The sequence below is a fragment of the Augochlora pura genome, chromosome 6 (genome assembly GCF_028453695.1).
Source record: "Augochlora pura isolate Apur16 chromosome 6, APUR_v2.2.1, whole genome shotgun sequence".
Classification (NCBI taxonomy): Eukaryota; Metazoa; Arthropoda; class Insecta; order Hymenoptera; family Halictidae; genus Augochlora; species Augochlora pura.
In genome coordinates, this window is record NC_135777.1 from 13946336 (window position 1) to 13972629 (window position 26294).

At 49.7% G+C, this 26294-nt stretch overlaps 1 protein-coding gene across 6 annotated transcripts in view; it reads right to left on the reverse strand.

The window, feature by feature from the left end:
- Window positions 1–26294, reverse strand: part of LOC144470728 (uncharacterized protein CG43867) — a 147073-nt gene that overhangs the window by 32979 nt on the left and 87800 nt on the right. Inside the window, exons 1-2 of one of the 6 annotated variants that reach the window (XM_078182213.1) lie at window positions 20731–21348; window positions 14338–14680 (exon numbers count right to left, since the gene is read on the reverse strand). The exons of the other annotated variants lie outside the window; for them this stretch is intronic. Of the exons in view, the coding sequence (XP_078038339.1) occupies window positions 14338–14412 (75 nt within the window). The 5' untranslated portion in view covers window positions 14413–14680; window positions 20731–21348. Of the gene's footprint in view, window positions 1–14337; window positions 14681–20730; window positions 21349–26294 lie in introns of those variants that run through there. 6 annotated transcript variants of the gene reach the window in all.

Genomic DNA, 26294 nt, shown 5'->3' on the forward strand with positions numbered 1-26294 from the left:
AAACATGAACGAACGCGACGTCGCCGCAGCTCGCACACGTGCAGAGCGAACCATAATCGACTATCATGCAAAACTTGCGATTGCCGTTTTCAAGCACAGTTTCAAACAGTAGCCGGATCGCGTGGAGGGTGCTAACTTCGATGGCGAAGATCACGACACCGTAATCGAAACGCGAGAACGAGGGGTCCCTCCCGTGGGGGTGGCTTCTCTTTTTTCGCCGAGATACCTGACCCCGCTATTTCGAAGTTTCCAGGGCGGGGGGGATAATGCGATTCCGATGGCAGGCCGCCGCGAAATATTATTCGTCCGGGAGCGGCCGGGAGATATTATTCCTCTAGATCGCAGGGCGTCGATAATTGCGGTCGGTTTAACGAATGGCGGACTTAGTTATTGCGGCAATTCCGTCGTAATTCCGGGGCCGGACACGCCGCAGGTCCGTGTCGATATCGGACCCGGGGGTGGGGTGAGGTCTTCTGGGAGCGCGTCGCGAGACCCTGCTTATATACGCGTGCACTTAACGCTTGCAATTTTTAATTACGCCGGGCGGGCGACCGCAGCGACGGGGCGAGCGAAGGTTTTACGATAATTTGCGGCTATAATTCGTTTCCGCGCGTCCCCGGCCCTCCGCGAGATCGCCATTCCCGGTGTTCTTTTTCGCATGCGAACCCGGGTACTCGAATACGATCGTCCGGAATAATTAAATGTTTCCGAGCGGAGAACAAACCGCAAGAATGCCACGGGGCAGAAGGCTGTTTTTCCGCTCGCACGAACCCCGGGGAAAAAAAATCGTGTACTACGGAAGAGATGGTGGTGGTTTCACGAGTTCCGATGCCGCCCTGGCGATCGATTCGTTCGTTTTTCAATTTCGCCGCTGCGAGGCAATTAAAATAAATCGACGTTGTTTCGGGGGAGCAGGTTTTTTGATTGCGGGGGAAATAAATTTCGGGGTTGACGGCGAGTGTAAGTGGGTGAGATAAGTCTAGAGGGTTGAAAGAGGAGCCGAGGGTGAGGAAAGCGTGGAGAAAGTGGACAAGAAAGTCGGAGAGACCGGGAGACGGACGTCTTGACCGATCGCAGCTCGCGGTGGAAATTAGAGGAGGCTGGAGCAACCCCTAACAACGGTCTAGAGAAAGGTGCTCCCATCTACGAAGCTAGCACGGCCTCGGGAAAGTGGATTACTCGGTGGAAATAATCGGGAGAGCAGCCGGAGCGTCCCTCGATTCGTTCAGATCGTAATTTCCAGCGGTTCTTTCTGCGATGCGTCGCGATTGGCTGGCTCGTTCCAATTGGGAGGCGCTCCGCCGAGCTTGCAACTCGTTCGGGCGCATTCGAGAGAAACCAACTGGAGTGTGCTGCAGCCGATAAGCGACTCTTTGTGCTCGGATAATTCGAATGTAAACCAGCCGCGCGATGCTCGACGACCGGGAACAGGCGGGAACGCGTAGCTACAAGCAGCTACGAGCAGCTACCGGCGGGCTCGAGCGGGCACGCGCGAATAACGCTCGGCCAGGGCCTTTCTTCTTACGTGCACGCGTGCACCACTCGGTTGCGCGGGGGTTAAAGGGCTGCTCGAGTATCGGAGATTGATCGGATAGCTGCTTTGTTGGCGGCGACGCGAAATTGGAATACCGATGTAGCTACACCGAGGGCCGTGCTCTTTTCAGGGATATTCCGCCAGACGCGAATCAAAGGCCTCGTCGTTAACGGATGAATATTTATCTCGGGAGGGGGGGAGTATCGACGGAAACCCGATAGAATCGCCGATCCCGACCGCTGGAACCAACGGATGGAATCGTAATGGCTGTCCACTCTGCGTTGCAGCCAGGCCGAGGTATCCGGAATACTTCGGTAACTCTATTATGCAGCAATATATCCCCGTTAGCATGATAATACGAGAACATGCTTGGAGGAATTAATTGCTGCTCTCGGGTCTATTTTACCACAACGTTCACTTACACGTGTTCCCGCCGTTTTATCCTGGAACAACGAGGAAAGCGTTCGAGGTGCGCGAGTTAGAAGGACACTCTGCCTTGAACTTTGCTCCGTCCTCCTCCGCAACGAGACGACGCTGCACACGCGAGGACGCCCTTGGCTGGAAAATAAAAGACCGAGCCGAGGTCTGAGATACGCACGAGCGCGCAAAGGAGAAGGAGACCGTTCCAGCGGGGCGCGGAGTGCTGCTGGCATCGAGAGGGTTAAAAACGCTTATCGGCGCGGGAAGATAGCGAGAGCGCGCGAATCGGCTGTTCCTCGAGATAGAGGCGAAGTCGAGGGGGTGGGGAGAAGGGGGAGTCGAAGGGTCGGAGGGTCGAAGGGAACGACGTTCGAGAAATCGCTTAGGACCGGAGCGATGGCCCCGCCGCGAGATAAAGAAAGAAGGCGCCCGGCTTGTAAAGCTCGTAACCCAGATGCGTCCCGTGTGTTTTATTGCCCTTTTACGCGGGCTCCGCTACGGATCGGCCAAGGGGTAGAGATCGTTTGCCGCAGTTCGCGCGACCGGCACCGACAAGCCTTGAAATCCCAGCGAGCTCGCATAAATTCCTGCCGTTTCACCATTTTTTTCCCCCGAGTCTCTTGAATTCGGTTTAATTAAGCACGGACGGCTGGCATTCCCCGAGCGAACAATCCCACGGCAAAATAGTCGAGAAAAACGTCTCCGATGATCACGCATCGGCTACTATTTTCAAAAAAAGAACGCGACAGATCGATCGGAGAATCTACCGACCGAAGAATTCGATTTTCAGGAAACTTCGTCGAGCATCGGAAAATAAAATGTGGTCAAAGATAGACCAAGGTAGATTGAAAGCTTCGACGGAACCGTTAAGCTGATCTTTTTCTTCGTGAAACTGGGTGCCGGAAATGCGGGTGGTTTTGGGAAGATCTAGGGCAGACATGATACAGATACGCGCACTTTTATTCCCGATGCAAAGGAATTCGAACGATGGGCCATTTTCAAATAGATTGTACCATGAGATGTTCTTTCTGTTTCGCCGGATGGTGTAGCGATTTATTTTTTTGAAATTGCTTTGTGAGAAAAAGTTCGTGTCATTCGTTACAAGGAGATCGTAACCAAGTTGTATAGTAAGATTTTCGGTAACATAAAGGAATTATCGCTTATTGGATGCGCATATCTGTGGAATAAAATTATATTTAAACGGAATGGTTCCAATCGTAAGAAAATGGTATGGCAGAGATTTTTCAATGCCTTTTATCCCTTCTTCACGCATCCAATGTATTATAATAGCATAACGTTAAACCACCAGAGTAACTCGATGAGAAGGAAACTCACGAATGCCGGAAACGAATCCCTTTTGTAATGCCATATAGGAAAAGTTCGGGACCGCGATCAATTTTCGGCAAACCGGCGAATTAGGGGAAGGTTCGGAGGCTCGCCGGAGAGGCGACCGGTCGCGATGATTTCAATTATTTTGAGCGCGCGACGCGGCTCGCTGGCTGTTCACCAATGCGGAAGGTGTGCGGTGGCAACGCTTTCAAGGTCACCGGCACCTGTCCGTGCTCCCGCATGCCGTCTGGCTGGTAACCTGCCCCGGCACTTTCTCCGTTTCCCCGGCTGATATTATGCTCGGCCGTGCACCGTGCACCGCGCACCGGGCACCGGGCACCATGCAACGTGCACCGGCCTCGGGCGCAGCGCGGCCGAGCTCGCCTCGTTATGCATTTTTCAGCGGGCAGCGGCCGCGGCGCTGCCCTTGACTCCGCGCGGCCCTACAACTCTTTCAACAAGGCTTCTCTCACACTATCTCCCGTGAACCGGGGCTCGTTCATTTCCAGCCGCTGGTGGAACATTAAAAAGTAAACCGTTCCTAAAGCCTCCTCGACCCTTCGACCGGTAAAAGGGCGCGCGTTTTCCATGCGACCGACCGTTAACAGGGAAAAACACCTGTCAGAGCGTACGAGCCCCGGGTCGATTCACAATTTACGGAGGAATCTGGCTGCTCCGGCTCCGGTCCGAGACCGAGCTCTAATGGACCAGCTCCTTTTAATTCTTTCGAGCAATTTATGGCGGCACCTGCTTCAAAGCACCTTTCCCTCGCCGCGAGAATTTCGTGGTTTTCGGGAAGAAGCTCGATTAGGGGGGGTGTCCTTTCACGACCATTTGAAGGACCAGAGGATTCATTTCTCCCGACGTTCGTGGTGGTCCTGCGGAAAGCCGCTTACGCAGGCCTCGAAATGGCTGCGCGCACCCTTCGACCGTTCCAACCCCCGAAACAGAGTGGAGCGGCGACCCCGGTCGCGGATTTTCCTACAGGGATAAACGGCAAAGTTGAAAGGCATGTTTTCCGGAGTTTTTCGCTGTGGAAATCCAGTTTCCGGCCGGGGAGATCCTGTTCGAATTCCCGACGCGCCGACGAAAAAACGCGGGGGTGACTGCGCCGTCGAACAACGTCGGATAGGGACTGTAATCGCGGAATTCGACTTGCAACGGGGTTCCGCAGCGAGTCTGCGGTTCCCTCGTGCCTCGCGAATGCGTATCACGGCTGGAATAATCGAATCGGACGCTTCGTTCCGGCGAGATTGAATTAGACAGCGCGGCACCGCTCGCAGACGTTGTCGCTCCTCGTGACGGATTAAGATGGAACCGCGCGAGACGCGTAAAAATGGATGGACCCCGTGCTGGAGAGGAGAGATCGAGATTAAGAGGGAGCTGAGTCTACGATCTGTCCTAAGTAACGAGCCCTATCGCCGACTGCGAGCCGGACACCCGCCTGATCAATATTCGAATAAAGCATCCCTATCCCTCCCTGCACGTAGGGTGAAAATGTTTGTCGAGTGTGCTCGGACATTCTGTATGCTCAGGAGACTGTAACAGGGGTGAAACTGTTCTCCGAATAGGTGTAAATAAAGAAAGCGAAAGTGGAAAGGGAGTACGGGTTTGTTTTACATTTGCTAGTCGAAATTGATCAGTGTTGACTCCGAACTTGTAATTAGCCTCCGCAAGTAGAGTTACAAAAGCAAAAAATTCCACGCACAAAAACAGAAATATGGAATAATATTTCTTCATTTAAGACTTCCTTTTTGAGAATATTTAGTTTGAAAAATAATAACACTGTTGCGCAGTGATAAATCGACAGGTTCAGTCATGACATACCAATTCTACCTTTCAACTTATTTTTCTTAAAATCTCGATAAAGAAATATTATTCTTTTTTTCCCGACCCCACTGTATATTCATTTTTATCTAATTCTAACAAATTGATCGAATATCGCGATGAAACGGCGGTGAAAATGAATTCGATTTGAATCGACCACCCCAGCGGATAACGGGGGAAAAAAGAGCAGGCATTAATAGGAGTAGCTGTAAGCCACCCTACTCTACCATTCCATTTTCCGCTTCCCGGAAAAGTTATCGAGATGAGTCTTTGTTTAGGGGCCGAACACTCTTATTATATCGGCCGGAGGTCGTTCCAGCCCCAGGAAAGCCCCTGAAATATTTTCACGATTTTTCGACAAAGCGCTGCGACGCGGCGCGCCGTTTCGCGCCAAAGTGCTCGCGAATAGTCTCATTTTTAACGCGACGCGAGGAGGGTGGCGACTGTTTCTTGCAGACGGGGGCGCGCCACCTATCATCTTCGGGGGTGGAGATCAGCCTTATTGTTCCCCGTAAAGTGTGCACTAAAATTCTGTTCGAAACCCGGAGCTCGAAAGACTTCTAGACCCTTCAACCCCTTCACATCGGCGTATAAAGTATTGAACACTTTCAGAAGCAAGAAACTACGTTTTGAATGTCACATATATATATATGGACGTCTTCTAAAGTGGAATAACTTCTTTAAAACTGTTCCAAGTCTGCAAAATTATTATAGATACATAAGTACATAAGTCATCAAAATTTGAGAAATAAGGTTATGAAATTCGTTTCACCATTTTGTACAATTGTAATGTTCGCAACAATTTTGGTCTGCATTATCTAGCAAAATAGATCTGTCTATGGTCTCAAAAATCGTGTCGTTAAATTTGAAGAATGTTAGCCTGCTTTACGAAGTGTCAACAAATATTTCTCCACTGCTGTACGTGCAAATTTTCGTTGGATAAAATGCGTATGTACATAGTTTGTTCAAGGTCTGAAGATATCGATTGAAAACCTCTGCATCAAAGAGAAAATCGTTTGAAACTCCCAGAAGGGTAGGAACAGTTAAAAATAATTGTGTACCAAGGGCTGAAGCTCGGATCGGAGGAGCAACGATGTTCGCGGCTCCTCGGAGCGTCGTATAGTCAACGTGACGGAGTTAGCGACGCAGCGACGAGTGTAACGCGATTCCGGAGGGCGGCGTTCTGTTTGCCGAAGGAGGAAAGGAAGACGAAACGGTTAACCGTAGCACGAGAGCGATATTTGTTTCCGTCCCTCGGCTCCTTGCTCGCCCTGCCTGATTTTCGAATTCGAGCTGCACGATTCGTTAACGTCTGTCGCAGCACGCCGGCTGCGTGTGCCGTGTCTAGGAGCGTCGCTCGCTCGCTCGCTCGCCTCCGAGAGCTGGCAAGAAGACAAGTGTTTGTCTGACGTTCGGAGCCGGTCGAAGCGGTTCTCTCGTTAGTTAGCCATTTAGCAGTCGCTGGCTGGGAACGGGCGCATCGGCGAAACTTTCCCTCGACCCTCCGAAAATGGAAATCGATCTGCCACGCCGGGGAGAGAGAACTGCGTCGCGAACAAACACTCGCACACTCGCGGAGCCTGATTAACGAGCGACGCAAACGCTTTCGCTAACTTCTGCCAACACTTTCGGCGGCAGCTTGCCGTGCCGAACTTTCCCGCTTACCGTCTCGTTTCGATACGATCAACCGTCGGCCTCTAGGCCGCGTCTGATCGATCCGTTCTCGGCCGGAAACGTCACCGAATCTCAAGGCGAAAGTACGAGCAGCGCCGCGAGTAGCTTTTCCCAAGCTTCCAGGCTGCTGCCAGGCGCAATTTCCAGAGGCTCGATGCTAAACGATATGCAGCATAGTCAGTTTTTCACCCTTAAGACGGTAATCCCCGGCCTCCAGGCTGGACCACACCGGGTGAGAACGACCACGGACCACGGGCGAGCTTTATTATCGTCGTGGTCGTCGTCGTCACCGGTCGGTCGAGGGGATATTCAATACATAGCTTTCGCCTCTTGATTTGTTAGATCACTACAGAGCTCCACAAAGAATTCTCTACAATAGCGGAAAGAAATAAAAATAGATACTGCATCTTGGCGCTGGGCCAGCACGGTACGCTCCACGACAAATCTATCATTTCCCGTCGTCGATGTTAAGGAGTCTCCTCGAAATGAAACACGATGTGGCGCGCAGAAAGTCGGGAACAGTCCAAGTCATCGTTTTGCTGCTTTCGAATTAGTTTATAAAATACAGATCATTGATCTTGGCACCGGGCCAGCGAGCCGGTCTAATGGGTCATTCCGAGACAAATCGATTATACGTCGGCGAAAATGTCGGTGATCTTGATCAAAATGAAATACGAGGTAGCGCAGTGAAATTAGGGGCAGTTAATTCACCGCTTAGCTGGTTTCTAATCCGGTTCTCGAATACAGGCTTTTTCACTTTGCGATTCATACTCGAAGTCCATTTCGAACATAATCTGGCACAATGGGCAATCGATTGCCATGACACGAAACGATTTTGATAGACCGTGATCCCGCGCGTGCACCGAAGTCTTGGCAACTGGAGGTCGGCGTCCAGCGGCGGCGGGTTTCGCGAGCCGAATTTCGCATCCCCGGGAAAGCTGTCGGAAAATCGAGAGGAGCGAGATTGCTCGGCTCGTTCGGGGAATTCAGACGGCCGGAACCACGGGAATTAGCTTCCGGTCGATTCACGGACCAACCGCGGTTATCCCGTCGCGGATCTCTCCGCCGGCGTATCGGCCAAAGAAATGCTAATTGCTGAACTAATTGCGACGGCAACAAAGACACCGAAGAGGGCCGGGTATCTCGCATGGCGAAGCGTAATTGCGGGCCAACGGAGGGACAATTAACTGCTCCATTCTCGTGGACAAATGGCCGGGCGTTACCGGCGTGTGTACACGGGGAGCCGTGCGTGCACTTTGCGCGCACCACGCGCAACACGCCCAGCACACGCAGATGCGCGTTATTTAAGCGTTATTTTACGCGGCCGCGAACCGTCGGCCAGCCTCGGCCCGGCTATGCAAATCCGAGCCACGGATTATGCATTCCATCAATTATAAATACGCCACGAACACGTAACCGGCTCGAGAGGGGGGAGGGGGCAGCACCGGGGTGGCCCGAGGGTGACCGGGTCCCTTTCGATTTGTCGAACACGACCTGCCCGTCGCACGACACCGTCTTCACGACTCCTTTCCAACACAATCGCGAATATCCTTGTCCGGAATGCTAAATATTTCCGAGCGGTCTTATCGACCTCCTACAATGCGATGGTAACTGCTATTTTTTATTGTTATATCCTCTTTATTGCGTTCGAGGAGATCCCGGTTCCGTTTCGAAACGTTATCTCAGGTCGATGAATGTTTTATCGAGACCTTTTCATGTACGAGTTCAACGGCGCGAATGACGTTTTATGATTCAATATTTTCGTTGTGTTTCGTCGTTTTGTTTCCTTTTTCCAGAAATCTACCTTTATTATCCAACCGTCCGAATGCCAGAGTCGAGCTCGAGTTTAAAAATACTTTATAAAACATATTTCTATACTTCTAAAATATATGCATTAAATACAATTGTATTATATTATATGTGAAGAGAAATACTGTAAATCCATTGACTTATTCTGTTTCGAGACTACTTCTAGACGAAATATTTTTATCGTTACGGTTTCTATCCATAAATAGGGGATAAATAAATAGAGGATAAATAAATAGATGAATAAATAAGTAAAGAAGTACTGTGATTTATCAATTAGTCACGTTTAGTCTAGAACGTGTTCCATTTTAGAAATTGGAATACGTATTTCCAAACAAGGTTGATCAACGTGTAGCTGCATAATCGTTATAATAAAATCGTAAAGAATCAATGTAGCTCTATTCCCGTTCAAACATTGATTGAATTCTGTAGAAGAGTATACACAGGTGGTGGATTTAAACTTTTGCTTTAGAATCAATAGCTTCCGCGATAAGCGACCGATAAGGTTCGCCGCCCCAAACTTCGGCAGCAGTTTCCACCCCTATACGAATGATGCCTGTCAAAACAAAGTACGTGTCGAATATATTTTGCATATAATTTTCATAAAAATCGAAGGAGACCCTCACGGATGCCCGAGTGTCAGGTTATACTCCGTCGGAGGGTACCGCTGAAGCGAGAGGAGGAGGAGGAGGATAGACGGCAACGGATATCGACCATCAAGAGAAACGTTTTCCGCTCGAGGAAAAGTACTAAGACCAGAATTAAGGGAATTGTTCCGGGTTGAAAGGTTCCGCGGCGCGTTTCAACGACGGAACGAATGGCAGTTCGCTATCGGGGAGGGTCCTCGTGGACTGTTCCCTCAACACTTGTGCCCGACTGTTCCCGGGACCCGACGAATAAATGTCCAAGCGAAGCGGAATTTCGAGGGGTCGGTCGGTTCGAGGCTTTTTCACCGGCAATTGTTCGCCGTGCGCGATTTTTCCAAGGCGTATCGAGACAATGAAACGAACGGGGGCCGCCGGCCCGGCCCGGTGTCCGGCCGACGGCCGCCAATTAAAATGAAAATAGCCGGCGAACGGCCGGTCCGCGAAATATAAACTGGGCTGGTCCCGGGCCGTTTATAATTTTGTCGGGCTTGTCCGCACCGGCATCGAGCATGAATGTTTCATGAGCGACCGCCGAAAACGTTCGAATCAGGAACGCTGCTGACAGGGGGGCGGGACTAACGACGCCGGGGAAACTCGCGGGAAACTGACGGAATCCCGACTCTTCCGGCAGTTTTTCAAGAGGCGCAACCGGAACAATTACCTGGAAATCCTACGGAACGAGATCTTATTCGCAAGAAGGTTGTTGCGTTCTCGCCCGTTCCATTTTCCCGGTAATCGATTACACAGAGATTACCGTGTCGGTGAAAAGTTGGCAGGAATTCTTCTGGAAAGTACGCAGCGCGAGTATATTTGCCGAGCCGATGAAAAATCGTCGAAGAAAATCGAAAGCCGAGAGAGGGAAGCCGGATCAAAAGCTAAAGAAAAACAAGCAGTCGCTCTCGACGGGGCGCGGCAAGAAAAATTTTATTTACTGGATACGCCCGGTGCTGTAGTCTTGTTTCCACCGTGCACCCGTGCAGAGATTACGTTTACGGAGCCGGTGAAAAACTGCCGGTAGGGGATCGAGAACGGAGAGAATCGAAAAAGACAGAGGCGATCGGGTTTTGCGGTAGCCGAACAAAATTTCATTCGCAAGAAGCCGGTCGTCCGGTTCCGCTTTAGCACGGGATCGGTGCACAGGGTGTACAGAGATTAGGTTCAACGTAAAAAGTAGAGAGAGAGAGAGCAAAGGGGTGGATTGAACGGTAGACGCGAATGCGATAGAGATTTATCGGTCGGCGACCGTTGTGTCCTTCGGAAATCTGTCGCGATCGTCACCCGGTTATTCCTCGCCGCTTTTTTTTTCTCTCGCTCGGCTCGTCCGCTCTTGCCAGCTTGCGGCGACTAAAAGCAGAAAAATGCAAAACGCGGAGACAGCTGGTGGCAAGCGGGCAAAAAGCTAATACGCCGGCACGTACGTCCACGTGGAAATCGGCGCGGCCGTTTGACGTGGGAAATCGTCAAAGGGGAACGACAGCTTTCCCATGCGCGAGCGCTACATTAAAGCTACATTACGGAGTAGCTACGGACCAACCGCTTCTCCCCTTCGCGAGCGCCATATCGCTCGCTCTCCCTCCCTCTCTCTCTCCATCTCTTTCCCCCCTTTCCCTCTCCGTCGCTTTTTTCTGTGTCTCTCCATGGCAGGCTACGTGATACTGCAGAGAGTCGCTCGTCCGGCGAATCTGCCAGGGAAAAAGCCCGTAAAAACGAAAGAAAGGAGCACTCCCTTCGAGCCCAGCAAACTCCCGCGTCGCGCTGACGCGCGCGAATCCTCGCGCCACCCTGATCAAAGCAGATAAGAAAATTTCTTGCTAAAACGGTCGCGAACCTGCCTCGCTCGATCTTTTCTCGTCAAAAGATTCTGACAAATAGCCGCGAGGCGATTAGCGATCGTTCCGTCGACTGGGCCAGATGATTGGACGGATTCGATGAATCGTTTATGGCGAGCTTAATTTCGCCCCGTTCGCGGCCCAAGAATTTGTGAACATTGTCCAAATATAACCAGAGGTGTACATTGAACTTCCACAACGGAGAGGTTGCTAGTTTTATGAAAAAAGATGTGCCAAAGTTGCGAGAAAGTGACAGTCTCGTGTCATCGAATTGGAGCTGCCCGTGTACATTTAGTTTTCTAACTATAATCCTGTGTTATAAATCTCATATTGTCGCCGTTGATTGCCTATGGTTCTGCTACAAACTTAAATAGTTTAAATTCAGTTTATATTTTACTGTTACTCCTTGATTTAACAGTGTAAAAGAGTAGCGTTTCTCTTGCTTGTGTTTATATTAACTGCATCGACAGTGTGTGATAGTAGACTGCAGATCTTTATGCAAAATGAGAACTGTCAAATATAACTCTGTAATGCTTGATCTCGATTGGAGTGAATTCAGAAACAGGTGTGAATCACTAGAGAGCAAAGTTAAGGCTAAGATTTTTCATAAAACATTGCAATTGTTGGACTTCTCTTAAACAACTTCTTTTAAACAAAAATGGACAATTTTGGAAGAATAGAAGTAATTGTCGTGGCTCGTTTTTATTGACAATCGACGACAATAAAAACGAGTCGCAGGGCTTGAATAATCGTATCTCCTCTTCCCAAACTGTCCATCTCCGTTTACAAGCTAAGGGATAATTAAAGAGTGTTTACTATACCAGTGTTTTATATCAAACAGTACAAGGAATCGCCAATTCTAAAAGTATTATATAAAAATTGACAATTTTTGATGGCTGTTTCGACGGCGTGAGATTCTAAAAGATGCGAAATCACCTACAGATGGACAAATCGTCAGGTATCGCAGCGGCGAGAGCCATCAATGGAAAGAGGTGACTGTTCGAAAACAGAACAGGTAGCGGAAGGCAGAGTGGTACCCGTGTTCGAAGTCTCCCCGAATCAATAATTCGTAAAGGGTACTTCCTCGTTCCACCGGCTCCATTATTTGTCCACACCCACTCGACCCAGAGTCGAGGAACGTCTGTTTGCTCCCCTCGATCGACGAGTATCGTTTCCAGCGGCTCGTCGCGGAGCACCAGGGTGCCACGATGTTCTTTTCGGCTGGCGAGGGTGAGATTATGGTTGCGGGCAAGAAAGCATCAGCGAAGAGTCCTCGATAGACGAATCGAGCGGGGGGGACTTTCTGCTGAATTGACCATTAACGCGTTATTAGGAGCCCGCGGGTAAGAGAGTGGGGGCTTGGCCGACGCATATATGCGTCGGCGAGGGGCTTTACAGCCGGTGAAGCGCTTATACGAGAGGGCCTCTCACTCTCTCTCGCTCTCTCACTCTCTCTCTTTTTCTCCGGCTCTTTGTCGTGCGTGCGCGCTGGATGCTCGCTAAGTGGTCCATTCAACGCTGCCTGACGGAATACATTACAGGAAGTGGCAGTTAAAAAACCTTCTCCCCCTACGCGCCGTCTTCGGGGCCTCTTCTTTCATCGAACGTAACGTAATTCTTCCCTTAACTCGACCCGTTATTATATTCTCCGATATGGAGCGACGTGGCACGCGTGAGCCCTCGCGGAATCGCGCCGATGCCCTTTAGTAACTATACAAACCGTCAAAACGACGCAGACAGCTCCATGGGAAAATATGTACGATGAACACGTTGGGTGCCGGAAATTAACCCTCTGCACTCGAGTGGCGATTCTGCGGCGCCATTAATATTATTGAAACACATTCCAAAATTATTTTTATAAATATCATCGAAGCTTAGATTTAAAAAATTGTTGAAAGTGTAATTGTTAAATGTATCACGAGATCATCAGTTTCATATACATAGACTGAACTTTGTTATGGAAAATGGAAATACTAAAAGCCAGAAAAATTGTATTTTAGATTTGCAGTTGAAATGGCTTCGAGTGCAAAGGGTTAATTCCCGCAATATCCATTTAACGTAACTGAAACGGGAGAGTTAAAATTTGTCGTAGTGGATGATATATTAACTCTTTTGTTAACCAATACATGATCCATGTGATCACTGTTCAATGTTGTATCTTATGTGACGTTCGACGTTTTTCAGCTATTACGCTGCTATGATGGTTCTACATTAGTTCTATACATATACATTCTTAGAGAATGCAGTAGAATGTCTAGTTTTTGTACAATACAGAATGTTTAATTGTTAACATTTTTGGTACATTACAGAGACGAACAGTATTAACCTGCAGAAGACCGGAAAATTTTCTCATATAACTCGATAGATTTATTTTAAAAATTATTATATCTATATCCGAGTTATTTCTTTCACGAACTTACTGCCATAATTCGAGTCACTAAATATATTGGCCAATACATTTCCGATAAATCGAATTGGCTTTCCGGTCTTCTAAAGGTTAGAGTTTAATCGCCATGTTTGGACCGTGCTATATTGAAACCGTGTCGTAAGAGCGTTGTAGAAAAATCCAGCGAAATTAAAACCGATACAGTCACTTTCAATTCTATACTCAACGGTGAAATGTTTCCCAGGCTGAAAATACAACTATTTTCTGTTTCAGACGTTATAGAACGGCGGAATTACAGCGCGAAACGTGAAGTTCCAGGAGGATCTCTCGCGCGAGTATTTTTGAGAAGCGTGGGTGTTAATGGCGGAGGACCGATCGAAACCGATTACGTGGGATAATTGCCGTCAGGAGCCGAAACGCGGCACCGGCAAATATTGTCTTAGGCAGCCGAGGACCCAGATGCGCTGTCCTGGAAGCTTGGCGCCGCAGTTTTCGCAGGAACCACTCGGCGCTGGTTTAATCTTGTCCCTTGACCGTTCGGTTCGACGTCACCGCCGCCGGTAAAAGGGATTACAAAACGCGCGGCGAGCTGCAACGAGCATCCCCTGAAAATTAACGGATCCCGAAATCCAGAACCGCCGTCGCGTCGTTAATCTGGCGAAATACGGTCGGCGTTCCTCTGTAATTGGTGAAATTATACGGACCAGAGGGCACTCGTTCAATTTACAGTTACGATCGTGTAAAGCTGCATGAAAACGCGCTAATTCGCGAGCTGCCGAAGGCGACGGGCTTCAGGGTGATACCCGCGGAGAAGTGGTGGGAACGGTTTCTACGAAATTGTAATGGATGGGCGAGCGGGAATCGCCGGTGAAAAATCGTTGTTACCTTGCGGAGCATCTCCTCGAGCGATTCCATGTCCAGAGCGGGGTTGTTGTTCTCGGTGCGTACTGGCTGAACCATTTGTCACTGTTTTCCCGCGGCGAAGTGGACGTTTCCTGATCTGGGGGATCGTCGTCTTGCTTCTTTCGTAGAAGATTCAGCTCTTGACCATTGTGCCCGCACCGGCGATATCGATTTCGAAACTCGCGCGAGAACCGGGTCTTGTCGATCGGATCCGCTAGCGTTCGACGATCAGCGAATCATAGTTTATTTCCTCACGAACTAACGATTCACAGTCGAACTTCAACTACACGTTACAGATGCCGTAAAATGTTACGTGTCACAGCTCCTGCGATTTTTTAAAGAAAACGATAATAATTTATGTTTTTTAAGCGTGGTGTGCTCTCCGAGTCTTCATCGATTCATTCACGGTTTAGAATATCGCGATTGCGCTCTCGTTTTTAACCAGGTGGATGTTGCTATCTCTTTGACAACTGTTCAAGTACTGTAATTATAATGTTTGGTTTTCTTCAGGCTTTGTTCAAATACAACGCTTTTATAAAGTATACAATTCAATAAAGAATATCAAAGTATGTATACTTTTTAATAAGTTAGTTGTTTCCGACGTGTATCCTGGAATATACCAGTCAAAAACAATTAACGAGTCCTAGACCATGTCCTCATTTTTTCGAAAACGAATATCCCTTACGATAACACCGATTTCATATAATTAAATTGTTGTTCGCCGTGGAACTAAAATACGTTCTAATACTAATCGCAATGATAGTCGAGAAAGCTGTTTTAAGATTTCCAGAAAGTGCTTAAGCTTGACGCACGGGGGCCGATGAAGAGATCGCGTGGAAAAACGGCTCGAGGATGGATCGAAGACAAAGCCGGCGCTGACGATGGGGTCAGCAGGATATATCTCTGGTTTGAGCCGGCTCCTATTTTAACCGGCATATAAATTACGGGACGGCGAGTCTCTCGGCCGAGGGTCTATCGTCTTTTTGGCGGTGGTTCCGAAGTTTTCGTCGCGGCTTCTCAGGGAGGACATGCGGAGGCGCGGCGGTGACAAAACGATCAGTGAAAAAGCCGGAGGGTGAGCGACGACGACCACGACGACGAGGACCGGCGAAGAAGCCGAGGATGCTGAGGACCACGAGGAGGAACGAGAGAGAGAGAGAGAGAGAGAGAGAGCTGCGTCGAGGGTGTTCGCGGCCCTGCGCCGACTATTTTCGGCCGGAGGATATTTTTAAACGCCGAACGACCGATTTCCAGGAGAAAGAAGCGTTTCCTGCCCCCGGCACGAAGTCACTGCGACGAACGGGGACGCGACGACGAAGGCGAAGATAAAGACGAAGACAGAGAAGAAGAAGAAGAAGAAGAGGAGGAGGAAGAAAGCTAAGAAGAAGAAGAAGAAGAAGAGGAGGAAGACGAAGAGAAGCAACAGTCGACAAATGTCACGAGCGATCGAGAGGGAAAACGCTCGCCGGCTGGCCGAGTCTTGTCTGTCCTCTTCCACTCGCTGCGCCCCGTTCCTCTTTCGAGTTCTTTGCTCCCCGGGGCGAGCTTGTTCCCGACTAATTGAGCCTGCACACTGAAAAACGCGCCACACGGAATTTTCTTACCGCCGTCGGTCCGTCTGTTTTTCCTCCGGACTGCCTCGCCGGGTTATTTAGCTGTCCCGTGATTCCGTCCGTGTTAATGTGTTTTTCTTTGATCGTCGTTTTTCCGGGCGGGCACCGACGAATTCGTTAACGCCGCCCGGCTGCTAATGGATCCAGTTACGGATCTGATTTTTTGCCGAACGGAACGGGATAATCTCCGGCAAACGACGGATATCGCCTCTCGCGGGGACAATCCGATCTGCGGCGACCCGACCCATGCGCGGTTACGAGACGGTTATGTTCCCGTCGTGGACAGTTATACGAGTTCCCCGGGCAGTTTTAGAATTTCTACGACGACGAATATCGCGAGGGGGGAAAAGCGACGACGACGTCACGGTTGCGGACATCGTCTTCACGATCCCCGCGAAGCACCGCTAAAAAAGCAAGTTCTCTCTTAAAACTGATTCGATGGCAGCGACGCGCGCTCGCGAGCCTGCCCGCGGCGTCTTATTAATTTTCTCGAGTGGTCGCTTCGATTCCCGGCTGCCGCGACAACGCGCCCGGGCTGTTTCGTTAATTACCACGGGAACCGCGACGACGAGAGTCGACTTTTCCTCCGTTAATTTCCCACGAGGACCGCGGCCCAGCCGCCGAACCGATCGATTCGATTTCACGGATTCGGAGGGGCCTCGCCGAGATAACGATTTTAATAAACACACTCTCGATTTTCCGGACGGAACAATAGGACCGTAGATTAGTTTCCAAGCGTCGTTGCTTGCTGGAATTATCCTAGGAAGCGTAACTTAAATACGGGTTTGATCTCTAGGTACGGAAACAATAATTTAAATTCGCTTACGACCGTGGAAATATTTCTTTATGATAAATTGTCTCAGGGACTTGAAAGCAAAGGCTCCAGCGTTTATTCCTCCGACTGCCGATTCACGCTGCTCGAATTTGATAATTAATTTTTATGCTAATCTATTATATCTTCCTAATCCAATTCGGACTCGTGAAATGTAAGAATGGAGAAAAAAATAATTGATGCTTACAATTTAGTCTTTCAATTTGAATTTCATTCAATAAGTTCTGTAAACACGTTTGGCGCCAACAATCAACCTCAAAAATCCCACAAAGACAAAGTAATTTAATTATTTAAACTAAAACAGGAAAGTTAAAATTTATCATAGTGGATGACACCAGAACTCTTTCGTACTCGAAACATCCTAGTCAAATTCAGATCGTTCGAATGTATTACAATGAAAATAAAGTTAAGATGGGTCAAAAATTAATATCAAAACCGATTATTTTTCACAAAGTTCCTAAAGTTTCAATATCATCGATCCTTTTACTTTCATCCGAGATATATGTTCTTCAGAGTGCACCTTCGATGATTTAATAGTGTACTTGCACCGCAATGTCAAAATTCTATCTGGTTACATTTAGCAAACGCCACGTTTATAAGAACCGATGCAACAATAGTCCAAACATCGGACTCGCAAGATTAATTAAAACAACGACCGACACTGTCGCAGCTGCACAGAAACGATTCCCGCTTTTTCCAGTCCATTAAACGAAGCGACCGATGGTCAGTCCCGATCCATGCCGACTCCGATGACACACGATGCTCGTCGTAATAAACGGATACCCGTTGAAAGGTCGAACAGAGTCTATCTCTGTACGGAGAGGCGAAAGGTGATTCTGTTAAACGGACGTTTCTTTTTGACAATCGAACGGGCCCGGCTCGAGCTTTGGTAAACCGTGCACTCGCGTGGACCGTCCGCCGCTTTTCCACGACCTCTCTACCCATCGACTGCTGTTCGTTTGAGCTCTCGACACGAGCCTAGATGGGGCGAGGCGAGACGAGGCGAGGCGAGGCGAGGCGAAAAGAGACAGCCACGCGTTTTATCTCGATCCTGTGATCAAAGCTTAATTGAAAAAGGGCCGGGGGTGGCCGACCCCGTGTCCCGGCCGCCGCCGCCGAATGGAAACTGATACCGGGGAGGGCCGAATACGATCGACAATGCGGCCTTTTTGCCTGGCCGTCGCGTCGCACGGGCCGTCTCGCACCGGTCGATCGCAGGCTCGGTTAAATCGAGAGATTGAAAGCCGCCGCGGACGAGAAATGGAGAACGTACGAACGAACGAACGTACGTACGTGCGTGCGTGCGAGCGATTGCGCAATCGCGCGACTCGGACATCGCGGCGAGCTAATTTTCAGGAGCAACACGACGGTGACGTCAGTCGCTGATTAACCGTAGTTTGGTCCGTCTTAATTTCTCACGTGGAACGTGACCGTAGCTGCGTCTCGCGAGCGTTTATCGGGACCGCGCGCGGCGTCGAAAACGTTGTCTCGCTGTCGTTTCGAGGATCGCGAGGAAACAGAAGCCTGAAACGCGCTCTCGAGCTCCGTTCACCTGGCCTCGCCGCACCGGGTCCTCGAAAGAATCGTCGGCTCAGCATACGCTCCGGCGAGCACCCTGCTAATTGGCTGCGAACTCCGGAGTGCCCGGGAGGACCGATTAATTACCGGCTGCGAAAAGATCCCTTGATTTTTCTCGCTCGGCCGTGAGCCCCGTTTACCTGCTAATTAGTATCGTCGCAGGCTGCTAATTGTCTCAGCGGCGCCGGGGCCGGCCGACGAGCAACGTGGCGATTTGTCCGCGACGCGCGCGCGCGTGCGACACGCCGACGCAATTACCAGACCGGCTAATTCGAATTGCCCACTTTTTTCGAGCTATCCGGGCTGCCCACGCTTTCCTCCTGCGACGACGTCGGCCGTTTTCGAGGCGGATCCCCGTCGCGACCGGTCGACGATTCGGACACCGTATGTGGGTGAGCGAAAGCTAGGTGCTCGTCGGAATTTGCGGATGCGCCGCTTACGTCAGTAGTATAAATAGTGAGACCTTCCACGTGCTATCTTACTTCGAGTATAATTTCGCTGATAAATTCGTCGACGCGCAGTGACGCCTCCCATGAACAGAAATAAAAAGTCAAGTTCCGTCATTGAAATTCTTGACTTTATAAAACAATTCAACGAAACGCAAATGTAATATATCACAGTTTTAATTTTGATCCGTGCATGCACCGAATGTTTGTTACGTCTTTTTACCGAATTTAGCTGTAGCTGTCGACGAATGTTTTTAACAAAAATTAATCACTGATCGCGTAACGAAGAATTGCAACGGTAAAGGTAATAACCAAAGTATCGATAATAAGCGAGACATTTTAATCGTTTGTAATTACATATTCGTTATAGTATTTATCATAATTCATGTTACATTGAGCTCCGACTATTTTTTATAGAAATCGTGATGTCTGACCAATTGTAACCGTACCTGTAAGCTCGATTGTCCAAAATTTTTGGCGATTCTTTTAGGAACAGGATTAGCAAACTAATCTGCAACAGCAAACGATTCTAAACAATTCCGTAAAATTGGCCGGCGGATGAGCGGATAAATTACAACGAAAAGCACTCGGGCCCGGCGAGCCACGAGGGCGGTCCGTTTCCCGCTCGAATCAGAGCGCATCGCATCGATTCATTCGCTCGTTATTGCCGCGTGCCGCCGAGCGCACTTGGAGCTCGCGCCTCCATCTGCAGCGTTCCTATTATCGTAACTTCATTAACACGATGTTACCGAAACTCCGTAATTATGCGCGCGAAGCCCGTCGCGGGACAGCAATTTCTAATTAAAAAGCCGCCCCGTCGATTTCCCCGCCGGGGAAATGTAGAATGCGGGGGACAGAGAGAGAGACGGGGGGAGAGAGAGAGAGAGAGAGAGATCGCGTCACAGCACTAACAACGAGGGTAATCGCTGCGCGACGAGACGATGGGATCGATTCCTTTGGCTGCTCGCGCGATTCGTTCTCTCCCCGAGCCGATTAAACGCGCGAGAACGAATAAAGCGAACGAAGCCGCGACACTCCGGCCACGAGTGGCCCTTTGTATCCACAATATGGAGTAGTTTGTTCGATACGAGGCTCGCGATTGCCAAGATTCGAGCCCCTTTGATTCGCTAATCGCCGACCTTGTGCCACTTTCCTCCGCGAACTTTTTCTCCGGCAGCGTTCATTACCGGCAGACAGTTTGCAATCGATGGAAACGGGGCAAGCTCGTTAACTCGGCCAATTTCGACGACTGCGGATAATTGCGTTGACTCGGAAGAGGCGGGAGGATGCCTGCCACGATCGAGATGCGCATTTATCAATTCATCGAGGTACGCGCGTGCTGCTAAGGATTTTCTCGTAGTCGAATCGGCTTTGCTAATAATTTAGCGCCGCAGCTGCGCTAATGAAAGAAAACGCTCGACTGTTGACACGGAGACGTGTCGCGCGTGACACTTGTTCGTCTATGTAACCTTCGGTTTTCTCGTTCGAACGTCGAGATAATAAAATCTATGCAATTCTGAATGAAACGAGCCGCGTTGCAGCGGCGTAATTGAACAAGAGAGGACGGAGATAAAGATGTTGGTGTCACAATCATTTTTACACTCGATTGCTCCGCGGCAAAGTGTGTCATCGGATGTGGGAGTCACTGTACACACTGCGGCACGATCGGAGCCGAGTAAACGCAAAGTATGAAGCAAAACCGTAACCACCTCTCACGATTATTAAAAACGAGGACATGGGCGCAAAGAATGTGGCACAACCTTGAAACAGAGCTAACCCATGAAAAACCTGGATGTCAACGGGTTGCAGCAAATTCAAATCGAATGTAGGAGAAGACTCCGAGCACACAGCAGGGACAACAGTTGCACCAGTTGAAAATCCACACGAAACCGATCGCACAACGAACCGGCTAAACGTGTCCCATCTGAAACCGTCGATCAGCTGTCGGACGAGGTTAGGTTAAGTCCACAAATTTCTACGGAGAAGATCCACGAAACAGCTGAAGCGGAGAATCCCAGCGAGGATACCAGTTCACGGACGACAGCGAGGTTCCGGGTGGTCCACGTGGATCATGATTCTCGGCTTAAGCCGGGCGTCGATGGTCGAGACAGTTTAGTCTCTCGTCTAACACTGATCACTTCGATAAAGGTCTTCGGGCCCGAAGTGGAGCGCGTGTGCTCTAATTGGACGTGGCACGGGTCGGTATCACGCCGCTATCACGGATCACAGTAGGCGCGCGTTGCGAGGGTCTCCGGGCTCGCAAGGACGAGCGGAAACGTCCATGGCGCGTCAAGGAAGTGTCACGGTGCCGGATGAGCCACGGCGGATAGAACGCGACGGTACAGAAGTAGGAAAAGGAGTAGGAGGATGAGGAGACGGTGGGGGTGGTCGATCGCGTGCCTCGCGAAACCCGATGATCGATCGAACAAACCGAACGAACAGAGGCGGAAGACGGAAAACAGAAGGCGGACGAAGCAGTGAGAGCGAAATACAGCAGACCGCGTGCTGCTCCGGTCGCGGTTCACGGGCCACTGAGAGGGAAGTTGTGTTCTAGCCTCGGAGTTGTGTCGAGCCACCGGAGACAGAGGGAACTGGAGAGAAAGAGAGGCCAGGCTCGCGAGGGAGAGAGGGGCGAAGCGTGCCGTACGCCGTACGTCACATGCGCGCTGTAACCCCAAACAAAAATGTCGAGCGTCCCTCTCGCTCGCTCTCTCGCTCGCTCGCTCCGTCCTCCTTCGTCTAACCCTCTCTCGCAGCCTGCACCGTCAACAACAATAACAACAGCACGCGCGTCGCACGGGGATGCGGCGGATCACTGCAGAATACGGAATCGGGAGGTCTGCCAAACTGCACCGCAACCTCTCCTGCCCACCCGGCAAGGTCTCTTGCACTCTCCTCTCCCCTCCCCTCTCCCCGCCCTTTTCTCGCCATTCTCTTCGCTGACAGCCGCTCGTAATCACCTTTTTCGCACAACTGCGGCAACTCCTGCCTCGCACGAGCTTCTCGCTTTCCTTTCTCTGCTCCAGTCTAACCCACCCACCCACCCCCCGTTACGTAAGAAACACCGAGGATGATTGGGCGCCGCTAGGCGCGGAACGCAGAACATTCGGTGCACCGCTCGTCAGGGAACGATGCACCGACTCGACATTCCACGACAGCAGCTTTTCGGAAACACGGCCCTGTAATTAGCGTGTCTGGAGAGTGACGCGGGCCCTACCTACCGTGCTGTCTCGCATTGGTAGATCGCTTTCGAAGGGACTCACCTGAAACAGAAAAGAAACGTTCGTGGTTAGCGGATTGGCGGCGCTATTAACACTAGATTGCCTAAGCAAGTCATTTTGACTGCTTTTCAATTTCAATTAGAAAAATAATTATGTAAATAATGACACAGCTTCTTATAATTTTGTGACTTTTTCTGCAACATATAAATGCGTTTATTAATCATTGTTGTTGCCCCCTCCCCCCCTCCTTCATTTCCGGTATATATATATATATATATATGTGTGTGTTATACCTATATTGCCGAAAGCAGTCATTTTCCCGGCTTCAAGCTCCCGTCTATCTAGTGTTAAAGTAGTAGAGTACATCAGAATCGAACAGGCTGAGATAAACGTGTTCCAGACAGTTTCGGGACATTGTACAAGCTGGCTAGGGAGCCTCTGGATCGATCGGGTACTCGTGTAATCCTCCCGGTTCGAACTGTACGCGCGTCTATGATTTCCCCCAAATGATCCTAATAAACGACTTGTTTCGCGATGTTGTGCAAATAGGGTCGAAGTGGCTCAACAGTTTCCCGCTGTAGCATCTCGAACCCTTTGAGGACGAATGTCAACGTAGGGACGACACGAAGCCTGCGTGTATTACTTCAGAAACCGCAAACACGTACTTTAATTACGCGCGTAACAACAGATCAGGATCTTTGACAAATAACAGGTCCCAACTCTATGCTCGCAAAATATTTTGCAACTCGTTTCCAAAATTACATTTCATTGCAAAAGCATTACATTATTATAATGGTACGAATATAATATTATTATTTACGTCTTTGCACAATCTTCGTACAAAATACATATCGTGTTGGCGGTAAGTTATTGTCAAACGTAACGATTAGTTGATATTCTAGTTCTCCGAAGGAAATACTACCCAAAATTTGTCAGAATGCTCGTCCGCAATGGGTCAATACCTGTACTGTGTGTTCGACAGAAATCGGAAAAGCCTTGTTCCGACCGATTCAACGATCCCAGTATCAAGCACCGTGCTTCAACGGGCGATCGCGTTATGCGCCGGTAACTAAAGGATAAACAAAGAGCTCCGAAGCAGTTTGCTCGAGGGTGCTTTTGGATATCGAGGAGCCCATATGCGGCAGCCGGAACGACCGGCAGCATTCTTTTCGGAGCGGAGAATACCGAGGAGCGATTCCGTCGCGTTCCAAGCACCGGAAGCGAACCTACCGGCAGCTATAAAAGAAGGAACGCGCGGGTTCGGTACGAGCCAACCCGAGGTCCGTTCCCTTGAAAACAGTCGAGGGCTCGGCGGAGATGGTTCACGCGTCAAACGGCGTTTCCTCGGCGAGGCATCGCGTAACGTTATTGTCCTGACGCGTGTTACCGCAAGAAAGCGATAGCGGCGGAGCTGAAGTGGCGCGCACTTGCTTCGTAAAAGCCGGAGGAGGCCGCGTTTGATATTCGGTGTGTGCAGGGTAGACGGGACGGAAACGTGGCCAGGTTGCGAGCAACCGGCTCGAGAGGCTTGGGGGAGCTAGAGACGAGAACGCCCGGTGCCGGAGAGCTCGCGGGTATCCGCGTGTCACGCCGAGGCTCTCGGTTTCCGAGTGTCACTTTACGGCTGACAGTAACGGCCGCGAACTGATAGCACGTATAACCGGGTTTGCCCCGATACCGACCATTCGACGCACCCCGCTCGTCACGGATAGCCGGCGAACCAGCCACTTCCGGCGGTTCGACCCTTCCAACCTTCAAAATCCTCTTCGATTTTTTTTTTTCATGGACCATCTTCCAGCTCGGTGTTCCAACAAATTCGATAACACTCGAACAGTTGAGTTTAGTTTATGCTAGGAGCTCCGAGCGAGGATTGGACGACGCTGCTGGCTCGTAGAAAGTCCAGTGCCACGCCTACTCTCCGCGCTGAGAACAGTATGCGTGGTTTACTAATACAACTCTTACAGCGAGAGATCAAAACCGAGAGATTTTCAAATGTTCGGAGGGACCGACTTGCGACTATGCCATCGTATTTTACCTCAGCAGCAGGAACGTCCCTCTGTCGTCAGTTTTCTATTTCATTGTGCCCGGCGTTCTCGCGAGACGTTTCTAGCAGCTACGGCATCTCTCTTCGGGTCATTTTGAAAAAGATAATGAGACGCGCGTGCAGGTTTTGGCACCAGTTTAGTCGGCCGGCTTAATTCCGTCGTAGTCCGCGGGATGAAATACGTGCGAATCTCTTAATCGCGGAAAGGTTTAACGAGCTTCGTAGACGTCGTAAATTCTCCCTTATTTCCAAATTATTCCGGCGGACGGGGTACTTTTATTTGCGCTCGGTAGAATGAAGAACGCGCGGCCGCGTCCAAACTGACCGCCGACAATAATTCTGCGCGCCGCGTCGCGTCGGTGTGCAACCGTCTTGGCAGTCCGAGGCGTGCGAGCAACTGGACCGGAAGCGACCATTACGCGCGAGGAAAATTAAGTCCCGCGTATAATGGTCCCTCGCAGCCCATTGCGTCCGGCACCGACGACGATCCTCTCTGTCTCCGCCGCGCCAGTGAACTCTTCTTCCTCGCGATAGAGCGATAATAACATTCGAATCGGACGACAGGATAGGTCGGCCGTCCGGCGTTCGGGCCGTGAGCGAACGGGAATCGGTTCGGACAGAGGCTTTCGCAGCCGGGGAAAGAATGGCCGCATGGATCAGTGAGCCGAGACTCGAACAACTCGAAGCCCTTCATTACCAGAACGACGTATCCTTCGATTAACCTATCGGATTCGTGTACCAGCTCTTTCGCTTTAATCCCGGCATACAAGCAGCCGCTATCTGCAACAGCTCGGCGCACGGTGCTCGTCCGAGCACGAAACGCTGGGGATTGGTGGGTGGGCGCGCGAGAATCCCACATCTGCCCGAAGAGAAAGAATCGTTCGATGCGGGATGAACACCCGGAACAACGTCTTCCAGACGCCGAACCGTTTGGGGTAGACTCCTTCGGCCTAATCCCGATATCGACACGGCTGTCTGTCATAGCCCGCGTCTGTTGAACCGATCACAACAGAGCGCACAGAACTTCTCTGCGATGCTACTACTAGTTATCAATCGGTGACGATGCTGTCAAGAGGGTCCCCGTTTATCGACATAAACGTTGAGATAGTGGAACTAATGTACAAAGAGGGATGGGAATTGGAATTACATTGTTTTAACACTTCACTCGTGGACTTCGGTTTTAGTTTTAGACTAAAGTTTTAACACTATACTAGTTGGCTATTATTGATGAGTATACTCGTATACAAGAAATGATATAACTGTTTGTTACGTCAAGTATACGCATCAAAAACTGGTTAAGAAGGATATATAATTCGATATTCTTTAAATTAGATATTTTATGACAGTGTTGCATTTAAATAAAATATGAATGCAATCAAACATACGCAGTATAATTACAGCAACTACCTCACTCTGCAAAGAGATCGCAACACCTGGCTGGTTAATAGATTTTTCAATCACTAGGCCGCATGCAAAAGAAGCTCCGTAATTTTCTTTTAAATAACAATTTCCATTATGTGATTCCAGATAATTTCTTGAATTCCTGATGAAATCTCTGCAATTTTTTATGGAATTCTCAAGAGTTGAATTAGAACTATTAGAAATCTATTGGCGCAAAAGATGTCATTATATTATACTTACATTAAATTATATTATGAATTATATAAAGATCAAGATAGATAAAATTTAGATAGCTACTACAAGTTGAACAATGTAGTTCTCAACTGTACGACATACGGTCTGAATATTTGAAAGACCGGTGGTGGTTCACTGTGCGGGAAAAAATTTAGAAAATGTAGCGGAGAAATTCCGATCCTTTAGAGGTTAATATTCTAGAAAGCTGGACCTTCTAGGGGGGAGGGGGACGCCGGAGTCCGAAGGAATTCCGGAAGGTATCGAGAGCATTCCCATAGCTTTGTGCGATTATTCTGTCTATACGTTCGGCATGATCCCTTGTCAGACGCAGTACAAATCAGAGGGACGCCGATAGAAACCGCGCACCCTCCGGTAGGGAGCGGAATCTTTATTTATGACGCGTAGGGCTTCGGCTGGTCAAGCAAGAGGATCGTTCCCGTCGGTTGTAACTGCCGGCGAAAGTACACGTATCGGCGAGTGTTTGCGCGAGAGCTTGTAACCGGAGCCGCGATACCGATCTCCGTGTCGCGGGAACGTTTGATTTCCGGATCCGCTGAGAGCACGCCACCC